The 13552-nt window shown below is 40.5% G+C and overlaps 1 protein-coding gene across 1 annotated transcript in view; it reads left to right on the top strand.

Moving 5' to 3' along the window:
* The window catches only part of LOC135111941 (neuronal acetylcholine receptor subunit alpha-10-like), a 13591-nt gene extending 1604 nt beyond the window's left edge, over positions 1 to 11987 (top strand). Inside the window, exons 2-5 of the mRNA XM_064025619.1 lie at positions 781 to 840; positions 1627 to 1699; positions 7936 to 8040; positions 11858 to 11987. Coding sequence (XP_063881689.1) covers positions 781 to 840; positions 1627 to 1699; positions 7936 to 8040; positions 11858 to 11987 — 368 coding nt within the window. The remainder of the gene's footprint in view (positions 1 to 780; positions 841 to 1626; positions 1700 to 7935; positions 8041 to 11857) is intronic.
* Positions 11988 to 13552: the final 1565 nt, after the last annotated feature.

Genomic DNA, 13552 nt, shown 5'->3' with positions numbered 1-13552 from the left:
AAAAGAAGACAATATGTGCAGTATGTCAGACTGTTGTTAGTCTTACATACTGCACATGTTCTAAAAGGCTTTGCTCTCTCATCAGGAATACTTTGAAAAGCCACAGAGAGTATTATTCGTGACCTCATGGATGTTATCATATTAGCGATGCAGAATTCTCGTTAACCTGTCACAAAAAAAAAAAAAAATGAAAACTGTCATAACTTCCACTAGTCCCAGTTAATAATTGTCGATGTAAAAAACTAAAACATTTAAAAATGCAAACCAGTACCTTTCTGTTTTTATTTATTTTTTTTTGATGATATTTCCATGGCTTCCTCTTCTACGAGGTATATAATATTCTCCTCTAACTCCTTTTTTTTTTCAGGTTAATATCAGAGGAGAAGGATGGTGGGGAGAAGCCTTGTCATTATTCTATCCTATTTTTTCACATGCATATCTATAGTAGTAGTACGTAGTTTCAGCAGATATCCTTCCTATAGACAATTATATCCTTGTATTTTTTTCTTCATATTCCTATTTTTTTTTTTTTTTCCATTCTTTCTTTACTCTCCTGCGTCTCTTACTTTAGATTACAGTGTTTACTTTATCGTACGAGTCATCGCTCTGACTTTTTTTTTTGTGTGTTCTTTTATGTTTTCTTTTCCGCCCTCCCTCCTCTCCTCCCTCCCTCCCTCCCTCCCTCACCCTCGTTAATGGAATTGGTTTGCGAACAAGCCCTTTAGTTCCCACTTTTATTGCTCTTTTCCTCATCTGTATTTCATCTCTACGTGTTACCAGTGAGTGTCAGGAGCGTGAGCAACGCGCAGGCAGATACACATGCTCAGGTGTCATTCTCAGGTGTGTTTTGATTTGTACCTAACTTTTATTAGGTGTGTTTTTATTAAAGTAACAGGCAAGGCGAGTCGAGGCGAAGCGAAGCGAAGGGAATGAACTGCTCTTGTGTGTTTTTTTTTTTTTTTTTTGTGTGTGTGTGTGTGTTTTGTTTCGTTTGGTTTTGAGTTTAGGGTTTTTTTTCTTTTCGTCATTTTGTCTATCGTGCGATTTTTTTTTTTTTTTTATCTTTCCTTTGCTTTAGATTTTTTGGGTTTCTTTTTTTCTTTTTTTAGATTTTTTAGGCTTTTCTTTTCCTTTGTTTTTCTTTTTTTCGTTTGTTTTAGATTTGTGTGTTTGCTTACTTTTTGGTGATTTTTTTCTTTTGTGTAATTTTAACTTTGTTTTTACTTTGTTTTCCTTTTGTCTTTTTTTTTTTTTTTTTTTTAATTCGTGTAATTTTGATTTCGTGTTTTACTTTGTGTGTGTGTGTGTGTGTGTGTGTGTGTGTTGCCTTCTTTCGTTTGAGTTTCATTTTGTACTTTATTTTGTTTTGTTCTTGTATTTTTTGTTGTTACATTTTAGTAAAACGTTTTACTTTGTGTAAGTTATGGCGTTTTTTCTCTTTCCATTTCCAGTATGCTATTGTTTATATTTGTTGTTTGCCTTTCTTTTCCTTCTCCTTATCTGTTCCTCACTTCTTGACAATTTGTATTGTAGGGAAGAAAAGAAGTATGGAGTTAATAATCTCCCGTCTAATTATGTTCCAGTCTGCTGATTTATGCCCCTACTTTTTTGGGTTGCTTCCGTCAGGGGTCACCACAGAGAAAAGCAACCTCCAACGTCTGGTCTTCTACCGTTCCTCAGTCACACTCATTACAAGCATGTCTTCTTTCATCACATCCGTAAATATTCTCGTATGTCATCCTCTTTTCACTCACACCTGTTGAGTTTCTCCCGCCGGGTGCATCCATCTCCAGCGTCCTCCTTCCCACATATCCCTCGTCTCTCCTCCTGACAAGTCCAGACCACTTCAGTTTCGCCTCTCTAGCTTTGTTCCCAAGTTAGTATATCCTTACTGTTGGCTATTGCTCGTTCACGTTTTTATTGTGTAACTAAACAAAAATAATGATCATCTTTCTGTATAATATTTCAGCTGTTTTGTATAAGCATTTGCCTTTCATTATTCCATTACTATTCTACAAAGATTATGTGCTTTTTGCATAATATTCATGTTCCTTTGCTGATGCGGGTACCTTTAATTGTACCTGTCCTGCCTGTGGTTATGTTAATGGTTCAGGTGAGAGGATGACTGCTTTTTCTTATTTTCTTTTCATTCCATAATTAAACAAAAAATATGATTTTTTTTTCGTATAAGATTTGCTCAATTTTCTTTTCATATTTACCTTTAATTCAACTTCTCCTTTCGTTATTTACCAGTGATTATTAATAGCTAATGTGAGAAGAAAGTTATTATTCAGAACTTTTTAATTGTGTAGTTTTTAAAATAAATATCATCTTTCCGTATCATAATTTTGCTCTTTTTGTTTATCCATTTACCCTGAACATCTGTGGTGGTTAATAACCTAGATTTTTTTTTTTTATTTTAGAATATTATAATTTCTTACTTTCTTTTCACTGTGTAGTTAAAAAAAAAAATATTGATTCTCTTTTCGTATGATATTTTTGCTCTTTTTCTTTATCTATTTACCTTTGACTGTACAGTAACTCCCACAAGTATCTTTAAAGTGTGATGCGAACTGTGGCATAATGAACAGTATGACACCTGCTGCCTGATCGATCTATTTCACAGGTCATTATATACGGCAACCATCCCTAGTGTGCAGGGCCGCCAACTGTTGCCACCGTAATCACCAAACGTGTCAAACAATGTCGTCCATTGTGTCAGAATATACACCTTTTTTTTTTTTTTTTAAGATAGTTTTGGGAGTTACTGTACCTGTCCTGCCTGTGAGTATTATTAATGAGAAGAAAGTTTTTTTTTCTTTACTTTTTATTGAGTAGTTAAAATGATAATCCTCTTTTCGTATAATACTTTTGGACTTTTTTTATGTATTTACCTTTAATCCTACCTGTCTTACCTGTGGCTATTAATATTTCAAGTGACAAGGTGATTATTCCTTCCTCTCTTTTTCCGTGAAGATTAAAAAGACAACAGTCCTCTTTCGCATAGCATCTTTGTTCTTTTCTTTATGTAACTACCTTTAGTTCTATCTGTCATCTTGTCCTTCATCTATGTTTATTAATAGCTAAAGTGAGAGGAGAGATATTAATCCTTACTTTTTTATTGAATTGCTAAAAATAATAATTCCCTATTCTTTTAATATTTTCTGTTTTTTCTGTTTATTTAATTAACTTTAATTCTACCTGTCTTACCTGTGGCTATTAATATTTGAGGTGAGAAAGTGATTATTATTCCTCGCTCTCTTTGTTGTGTATTTCCAAAAGACAATAATCCTCTTTCCTATAAAAATTTTTGCTTCTTTCTTTATGTATGTACCTTTCATTCTACCTGTCCTCTTCTATTCTACCTGTGGTTATTAAAAGCGCAGGTGAGAACAAGGAGATTGCTCTTTACTCTCTCGGTTTTGTATTTCAGTAAGTAATGTTCCTTCTGTGTGACTGTTACTAAGTTATTTATGTATTTACTTTTCATCTCACCTGCCTTACCTGTGTGTGTTAACTTCTTAGGTGAGAAAGTTATTAGTCTTGGCTTTACTTTTATGGTGGGGGAAAATATTAATCACCTTGTTTTTTGTGATATTATTTAGTTCAGGTGTTACTGTATCTACCTTTAATGTTTATTTCTCATTTACCTTTGTATGTTAATTGGACGGGTGAGACTGATTTTTTTTTTTTTTTATGTAGGAAGGACACTGGCCAAGGGCAACAAAAATCCAATAAAAAAAAAATGCCCACTGAAATGCCAGTCCCATAAAAGGGTCAAAGCAGTGGTCAAAAATTGATGAATAAGTGTCTTGAAACCTCCCTCTTGAAGAAATTCAAGTCATAGGAAGGTGGAAATACAGAAGCAGGCAGGGAGTTCCAGAGTTTACCATAGAAAGGGATGAATGATTGAGAATACTGGTTAACTCCTGCGTTAGAGAGGTGAACAGAATAGGGGTGAGAGAAAGAAGAAAGTCTTGTGCAGCGAGGCCGAGGGAGGAGGGGAGGCATGCAGTTAGCAAGATCAGAAGAGCAGTTAGCATGAAAATAGCGGTAGAAGACAGCTAGATATGCAACATTGTGGCGGTGAGAGAGAGGCTGAAGACAGTCAGTTAGAGGAGAGGAGTTGATGAGACGAAAAGCTTTTGATTCCACCCTGTAATGAGATCTTCTTTTGTCTAAATTTCGATGATGTTATTAGTCTGTATTTTCTACGGAAGGTGGATCAGACAGACAAACAGACAGACAAAATAACTTTTTTTTTTTTTGAAGCGGCAAATTGACGAGTTATTTTTATAATTTTGTTATCTTTTCCCCTCTTTTTATTTTTTTTCCTTTTGCCAGCCTCTGCCATGCATGAAAAGGATGTTATAATGATCCGACTCCGATTATGTTTTTAGTATTGTTCCGTGGTCTGAGATGCTCTTTTGTCTAAATTTCGATGATGTTATTAGTCTGTATTTTTTTACGAGAGGTGAATCAGACAAACAGAGACAGACAAACAATAATTTTTTCTCGGAGTGGCAAATTGACGAGTTATTTCTTATATTTTTTGTTACCTTTTTCCCTCTTTTTTTCTCTCTCTCTTGCCAGCCTGTCATGCATGAAAAGGATGAATAAAGGCTGAGTGAAATGAATAATATATCTTCACAATCCGAGTTAATACCACGACACGAACAGTTCACGTTAGTAGTGTAGTTCAGGCTGATCACGCATTGGAAATTGTTTCGTTTGGCTTACAGAGAGAGAGAGAGAGAGAGAGAGAGAGAGAGAGAGAGAGAGAGAGAGAGAGAGAGAGAGAGAGAGAGAGAGAGAGAGAGAGAGAGAGAGAGAGAGAGAGAGAGAGAGAGAGAGAGAGAGAGAGGAACAGACACAGACAGACAGAGTGGAACCCCAAAAATATAAAATAAAGAACACTGCAAAGGCACCAATGAAAAAAATAACACACACACACACACACACACACACACACACACACACACACACACACACACACACACACACACACAGAGGGCCGAATATCCCAAGCCATCTCGTCCTGCCGGCAGGAAGCGTGGAACAAATTGCCACGAGAAATCCATATGAAAAGGTTTGAACGCGTGCATGTAGCTGTGTGAAAGCGTGAAATAGAATCTGCATTGTTATGAGATCGAGCGGAAGACAGCGGTCAGCCTTGGTGGACGAACACCGCTGGTACTCATGGGGAGAGATGGAGAGGGAGAAGGAGAGGGAGGAAGGTGAAGTGAGCATGGAAGGAGAGGAGAGATATGGAATGGGGAAGATGGGAGAGGGAGAGAAAGCAGGGAAAAAGGAAGATAAAAAATGGAGAGGGATGGAAAGAGGGAAAGAGAGAGAATGATTAAGATGGAAGGATAAAAAAGGAGATACGATTAGTGATGGTGTGTGTGTGTGTGTGTGTGTGTGTGTGTGTGTGTGTGTGTGTGTTCAGCACCTTTATAATTCTGAGTAGGAAAGATAACTGGCGACGACGTGAACTTATGGTGGTGATGGTGGTGGTGGTGGTGATTGTGATGGTGTTGGTGGTGATGGTGGTGGAAGTTGCCTCACATATATCACAACGCAAACCTGCCATAAACTTGTGTTGGAAATATGGTGGTGGTGGTGATGATTTTGGTTGTAGTAGAAATATACAGTGATGTTGAATTGTCTTATATTATTATATTGAAACCTAAAACACACACACACACACACACACACACACACATACACACACACACACACACACACACACACACACACACACACACGGATCATTCTATATATTTAAGTGGCTTAGTTGTTTAATCAGTGTGGCTTATTGCTTGTTGCGGCTCTTAGTGTGGGATAAGCCCCAAAGCCATGGCAATATACTGCGTCACGTATGGAGGTGTGTGTGTGAGTGTGTGTGTGTGTGTGTGTGTGTGTGTGTGTGTGTGTGTGTGTGTATGTATGTGTGTGTGTGTGGGTGTGGGTGTGTGTGTGTGTGTGTACTATTTTATTTTTCGTATTCTTTGCGTTGTTTAATATCGTTCTTGCGATGCCAAAGTTTTCAGTCAATCAGTTTAAAATATAGAATGGAAACGTTGTAGAGAGAGAGAGAGAGAGAGAGAGAGAGAGAGAGAGAGAGAGAGAGAGAGAGAGAGAGAGAGAGAGAGAGAGAGAGAGAGAGAGAGAGAGAGAGAGAGAGAGAGTTTGTGTATGTGTGTGTTCGTTCATGCATGCGTGCATACGTGTTTCAAACCATCAGACTTGATTCCATATAAAAGATACACTCGTGCGTGTGTCCACCCATCCATACCGAAAGTCTCTAGTCGATCAGTCAGTCAGTCAGTCAGCCAGCCAGCCAGTCACAACAAAAAAACTTAATTCACAAAACTCTCTCTCTCTCTCTCTCTCTCTCTCTCTCTCTCTCTCTCTCTCTCTCTCTCTCTCTCTCTCTCTCCAATCAGTTTGTATTTCGCGAACCGATTTGCTGATTCTATCCACACAATAGCGGATAGACGCGCTAATTAAGCTGTTCCAGGAAGAGAGCATTTTTATTGGTACAAACAGGCGGGACTGGGAGCCTCTCATTAGTTAGCTGATTGAAGCGAAGCCAAACACTTGACTTATTTTCCACTGGTGTTGTCTTAGTGTTGCCTCGGTAATGTCTCGTGTTTCTTGGTAAGGTCGGCTTGGTTAATGAATTCTTGTGTTGCTGTGGTAATGTGTTTCTTGTGTTGCGTGGTGTTGCTTTGGTTATGTCTAGTATTTTTTGTTGATTAGTGGAGTTGGTTAGGTAAGCTTTTGGCTCCGATAGCGGGAGTGAGTGGCGGAACACGACGTATTTTCATCTCATCTGACGTCTCATCTCTTCTGGAGGGAGTTATTTTTGTTCATTCAATCACTCATCGTTTCTTCTGTGGTGTGTGCGCGTGTTTGCATGAGCCACTTTCACGACTAACATATCTATAGCCTCTTATAACGTGTGATAACTGCGCCTAACATCTTTGTAGTGGAAGTTAATGAGCTATTTCGAGTATTTCCATATATTAAACAAGGATTCTACACCACCAATGGGAAAAACTTGATCTAACAATCCCTTTAGCTTTGGAAATCGCTGTGATGAAGGAACAAAGCACTTAATGTAATAAGTAATAGTTTCACTTGCAAAAAGACCTTCACTTTAATTAGTTTCGTCTCGACTTAGGAAGATCGCGTGGGTAAGGTGGGAGCCCTGCATCACCACCACTACCACCACTACCTCCACTACCACTACCACCAGAATAACTACTACTACTACTACTACTACTACTACTACTGCTACAACACCACCATCACCACAGATACCTCCCTGACAGTGTTTTGCAGTGTCCGTGTGTGTGTGTGAGTGTACAGTGCCGGTGTCAGTGTCAGTGTTAGGGTGAGCCACTAAGCTCTCCCTGACACTGCTGCCCCCCATGTACAAACGACAAATGTGTTTACGTATGTCTGTTGTTGTCAGGGCACACACACACACACACACACACACACACACACACACACACACACACACACACACACACACACACACATACAGATAGGTAGATAGATAGATAGATAAATAGATTTATTGACCACAAAATAATTATAGATATACAAAAGCATAAATTCACATGACATAATATCCACAGCAAGCAAGTATTGTAGTCCACAATTTTGTTAATCATTAGATCACTATACTGAAATTTCAGCACAAGAGCTCAAAAAAAAAAAAAAAAAAAGCAAACAAACATTTAACTTAAATTTTGGTAACACATTTCTCCTTTCTTCAACTAAAATAACATAACCATTTGAAACACTGACACAAATCAAGAATTAATCACACCCATACACTTCATCTGTACACCTTAAGCACATTATAAATCACATTACAGATCACATTGTTTGAACATTTTGTAAAAATATCCTCCATAGTTCGGTAGGAATAACTGTCTCTCAAATGTTGGGTGAGAGCACACTGCTCTACCACGTGCCTCTCCTTCTGCACCTCACCCCACGGGCACAGCCGCTCTTCCAACGGTAAGCGGCCCCGCCCTCGCCTGTTTCATCTCCCAGTTTCTATGGCTAGGGTGTGGCCAGAAAGTCGAAACCTCGTAAATTCCAGTCTATGACACACACACACACACACACACACACACACACACACACACACACACACAGAGACTGCCACATGTAGCTCTGATGACTTCCTGAATCTTCCCTTATTTTTTGGTTATGTTCTTATGTTACACCACCACCTTGACTTTAGAGGGGAATAATACTACTAATAAAAAAAAAAAAATCATAGTACCTGGCAGTGTTTGATCTGACCTGGCATGACCTTGCGTGACCTGACGTGACGTGGTATTACTATTGCTATCATATTGTTATTGCTATCCTGTTTGATATGGTGCTGTAGTGGGATTAAAGGGAGTCACTGGCATTGGATGTACTCTAGTATTGAGATCCAGTGCTTTTGTAATTAATCTTTTTATTTTCATATATTATTATTAGTTTTATAATTGGTGGGTATATTTTTGGGGCGAGTTTTCAGTGCATATGTAATTCTCTCTCTCTCTCTCTCTCTCTCTCTCTCTCTCTCTCTCTCTCTCTCTCTCTCTTGGCATTCTGTGTTCCTCTGATGAGGAAAATGCAACCCTGTTGAACGAATACTTTTCATCAGTTTTTACTGTAGAAAACGATCATTACGACCCAGAGCCAGGTGTAGTACATCAGGGTAGTAGTATAAACTCTATAAGATGCACAGTAAAAGAGGTTTCTAAGAAGATAGATAATCTTGAAAGCTACAAAGCTCCGGGAACTGATGGATTTCTGCCGAGAGTATTGAAGGAAGTCCGAGACGAAATCTCTCCTCATCTCGTAACTATCTTTAACAAATCTCTTGAAACAGGTGTCGTTCCCCAAGCTTCCCAAGAGGGAAGCTAATGTTACTCCTCTCTTCAAGTAGGGCGATACTAGCAAACCCGGAAACTACCGATCAGTCAGTCTGACGTCAGTGGTAGGAAAACTCCTGGAGAGTATAACTGTAGATAAACTAGCTGGTCATCTAGAGGGTAACAATTTGCTTAAAAATTCTCAACGGAGTCGCCTGCACTGGGTGGAGCGAGTACGAAATGATGGCTGATTGGTGGATGTTGCTGCCTGCCCACTGGCGGCTTCCCCGTAGTAATGAAGTTGTCCCGCACCTGTGTTCCCGAACGGTAACCCTGCCCCTACCACTAATCCCTGTCACATCCATGGATAAGGATAGGCTGCCTCACAGTGAGTCCTATAGGGGGGGCTAGGTGAATCTTGATTACTTCATTGTCAAGAGCAACTCTTCTAATAGATACTGGCTGAGACTCAAATTGAATAGACAAGAGGAAGTAAGGAAATTTACATAGGAAATATGAGTGACTGCACGGATAAATAATATACTAAAAACCTTAGGCTGAGTAGGCTACGTGGCAGGGACAACTCCAAATCTTGTTCTTATTTCTTCTCTTCATTTATGTTACATCGTTACATCGTCTCGCTGTACACAACAATTAGAAAATCCCAAATTTGTAACTCCCTTGCACTTGTATTTCAGCCACCTAACCCAAAGTGTTCATTTCATTTACATAAAATTAAGAATTTGTTACACCATCAAGTGGAGAAATAAGCAGACAGGAAGGAGGAAAAGGAAAAGTAGAAAATTAATTAACTTAAATCTTTAAGTTTTCAACATGTTTTCCACATATATCAACATGGCTCATTCAAAGGTTTGTTATTTTATCTTTCCCTGAAATGTTTTTTTTTTTTTTTTTTCAAGACTGCTGTTGCCTGTGTCCTATTTTGCTATGGCATATGCTTTGTGCAAACTTGTTTTTGTAAATCTTTTTGCTAATGATGTCCGCTCCACTTGCTACTCAATGTGCTGAATGCAAATTCTTTTTGTACATGCATCTTCCTGCTTATGATGTCTGCTCCACTTTGCCACTATAATGCTGAATGCAAACTCTTGTTTTTTGTTTTTTCTCCTTGTTTATGATGTCTGTGCTGAATGCTAACTATTGTGTATTGTATATAACTGTTGTAGTCTAAGATGTTGCAAGGAATTGGTATATAAAGGCTGCTGGAAAACTTACAAACATTTTCATATTTTGATCAAAAAATACTAATTTCTAACATTTCTTACAAGTCAAAATTTCTCACTCACCTTCAAATCATTCAAATTTATTAGGTGTCACTTTATATCTCTTCAACACATTCATTTATCAACGCAATCAATGTGCAAAACACAGACACTACCAAATGCATAAACACAATTGTCGTGGTCCGAGATGTTGCAAGGCTACTGGAAAACTCACAAACATTTTCATATTTCAATTAATAATTACTAATTATTTACATTTCTTACAAGTCAAACTTTTCCACTCGCATTCATCTTCAAATAATTCAAAGTTATTAGGTGTTACTTTATATATTTTCAACATATTCGTTGATAAATGCAATCATTGTACAAAACACAGGGAATATCAAATGCATAAACACAACAAATTTCAATCGGCGCAATTAATATTCAGTTAGAAAAATACACATGATATCAGCATCACATCAATTACTATAAATATTCCATAACTGAGTAGATCTTCGTTCACCATACAAACCTACCATACCAAACATAAAACATCAATTAAATATCCTACTCCTTTGATAAGATAATTGATTTATAGACTGCATTACGCTTTCAAGCTCTACTTACTTTTAAGATATTCCGTCCATCTCGACCCCTCTCTGATCAGGCCCTCTCTACTTCTGTGTCTGTTACTCTCTCCTATTGAATTATTCCACTGTTACACGCCATAATATACAATCGTTTGGGACTGCCTATTTCCCTCAGAAAATTACTTTCATTTTCATAACATTTTACATCTCTGCCATTCACATTGCTCTTTTATGCATGTGATCCGCCCACATTCGTGGTGCTTGATACAGAATCCAGTCAGAGAGCAGGGGAAGTTTGGAGGTATGTTTGGTATGGTAAGTGGGCGTTGATATTTTCTGTAGGCTAACCTCCCGGTGCCTCACGCCTCCTGGCCGACCATCACTTCACCTGGCCTCATGCCTCCTGACCTACTTTCCCTTTCAAATGCTTGTTCTGCCTTTTTTCCTACTATCAGTACCATTAATCCCCTCTTTAACCCAGGCTGCCTTCCCAGGTTTTATGGCTGTCTTCCTGTTGTGGGCCGCGTGGATCCTGTGTCATGTTTGTGTTTTCTCGGCTCCCTCGATATCAAGTGCTAATTACATTCCCTTCCCTGGGTACTATTACCCCTACTTCATTCATCTTCTCCATTTCTTCTTTCTTCTTTCCGTCTCAGCCTTAACAGACTAGGGAAAACTAGACGAAAATGAAGAAAAAAAAAAAAAAAAAAAAAAAAATATATATATATATATATATATATATATATATATATATATATATATATATATATATATATATATATATATATATATATATATATATATATATATATATATATATATATATATATATATATATATATATATATATATTTTTTTTTTTTTTTTTTTTTTTTTTTTTTTTCGCCTAGGTTTCCCTAGTCTGTTAGGGCTGAGACGGTGCCTCCTGATAAAGGACTTTTGGATTTGGCATTTGGGAACCGTTATCCCGAGTGGATGCCCCTCCTACCCTCGGACCGTTTAAGTCTCGCCGCTAGAGGGCCTTGTAAACAAGCCACGGTGTGCGTTCTCCTGATTTTCTTGGAGTTTTGCGAGGGATCCAGCGAGCCTGCGCCTACCATATCACACAGTCACCTGTAGTAAGACCCTGTCGTCGCATTTTTGGCAGTTGGGACTTCCGGTGTTTGGACTTTGGCTGTAGATTGGAGGTTAAATCACGTCGGCCGGGCAGGGGGTTCCCTGAACAGGCAGCTCCTCGTCTGCGCATGCGCAGTGCTTCCAGTTTGACGTTGTCATGACGTCGTGCTGCGTCACTGCTTGTGTCCTGCGTTCCCCGAGCCCTGTTTAAGTGAGCAATGGAGTACAACGGCCCGCTCACTCTCTCCTCGAGGACGACATCGACCTTAGTGATGAGGGTGAGTGGCCTTCAATGCCACAAAAGGATCAGCAGAGCTCAGCAGCAGCCACGAGTGAGGCTGGAGTTGCCCTCCCGGACGACGAAGCTTCAAGTCTTGTCAACCAATTCTCATCGGCTAAACGTCTTCTCAACAGCTCGTCTGACAGCAACGATGCCTCATCTCTGCCTGCTCCCAAGGCGGCTAAGCAGGGAATACCTTCTGTTCCCCGTGATGTCCCTTCTGCCACTTCGTCGGTCGCCTCTCCCTCCTCTGCGCCATGCATCTCGCCTCTGCCCTCACAGCCCGCGCCAGTTTCTCCAGCCTTTGCTCCACGGGATGATTACGTAAAGCTCCTCTTCCGAGGCTCTCCATCGGTGGAGACTAAGCTACGTTGGCTCTCTGAAGTCAACAAGGGCTTCAGTCTGGATCGGAGCCTTGCTGAAGTCAAGAAGTCCGCTGTAACGTCTCGGTTCGTCTACATCTCCAGAAGTCGCACGGACATTATTGACAGTGTGACAAAAGGGGAATATCTGTCCTTGTTCCTTGATATGCAGGACTCGCCTCAAAGGTCTCGAAAATTCCCTACCTACCTACTGACTCGTTATCCTGTCTGTGTTGAGCCTTCCTTGGCCATGGCTTTGTCTGGGGTGTACAAAGCGAAGCGTTTCATTCAGGACGGTGAACCCATCAATCGCATCGTCATCACCTGGAGCCTTCCTGAACCCCCGCCGCCTTTTATTACTTTTGACTTTCTTCCCAGCCTCCCGCCATGCGAAGTACGCAGGATGAAGGATGAGCAGCCCTGGTGCTTTAGGTGCTGGGGCCTCGGCCACATCTCGCGCTACTGTTCCCGTCCTGAGAAGTGCGCCTGGTGCTCTGGCCAGCATCACTCCCTCGCCTGCCCTCACCGGTCCCAGCCTCCCTCTACTGGCCCCGCACCAGTCTCACAGGACTCTGAGTCAACGGTGCAGGGATCAGACACACCTACAGCAGATACCTCGAAATGGAAATGCCCTAGCTGCCGTCAGCCAGGTGTCAACGTCTGGCATGGGTGTTTAAGGCGCCCCGCTGCCACCACCGCCGCCACCACCGCGCCTACCATCTCGGATCCGCCTTCCGCCCCACAGTCTGCTCAGCGCGCGTCCGTTCCTCCCCAGGCCTCCTCCCCGCCGGTGACGGACGCTGGTTTGGTGGCTCCTGAGGTTGCCTCACTTAAGGCTGCTGTGGAGTCGATGACGTCTCAATGCTCCTCGTATGCTGCTCGTTTCGAGGCCATTGAATGAAGAATGGAGAGATTCGCCAGCCAGCAGGCTGAAATGAACACCAAGGTTTCTGCTATGATGGACGCGCTCCAAGCACTTACCGTCACCGTCACTACCCTCGCTGGCAGGGTTGACTCCCTCGCCACACACCTCAAGCGGGTTACTGCTCTGCCTCCAGCATCCTTGTCCTCCTGCAGTGCGCCG

This window comes from Scylla paramamosain, chromosome 23 (genome assembly GCF_035594125.1).
Source record: "Scylla paramamosain isolate STU-SP2022 chromosome 23, ASM3559412v1, whole genome shotgun sequence".
Lineage (NCBI taxonomy): Eukaryota > Metazoa > Arthropoda > Malacostraca > Decapoda > Portunidae > Scylla > Scylla paramamosain.
The sequence above is the reverse complement of the archived record's forward strand: the minus strand, read 5'-3'. Positions and strand labels throughout refer to the sequence as shown.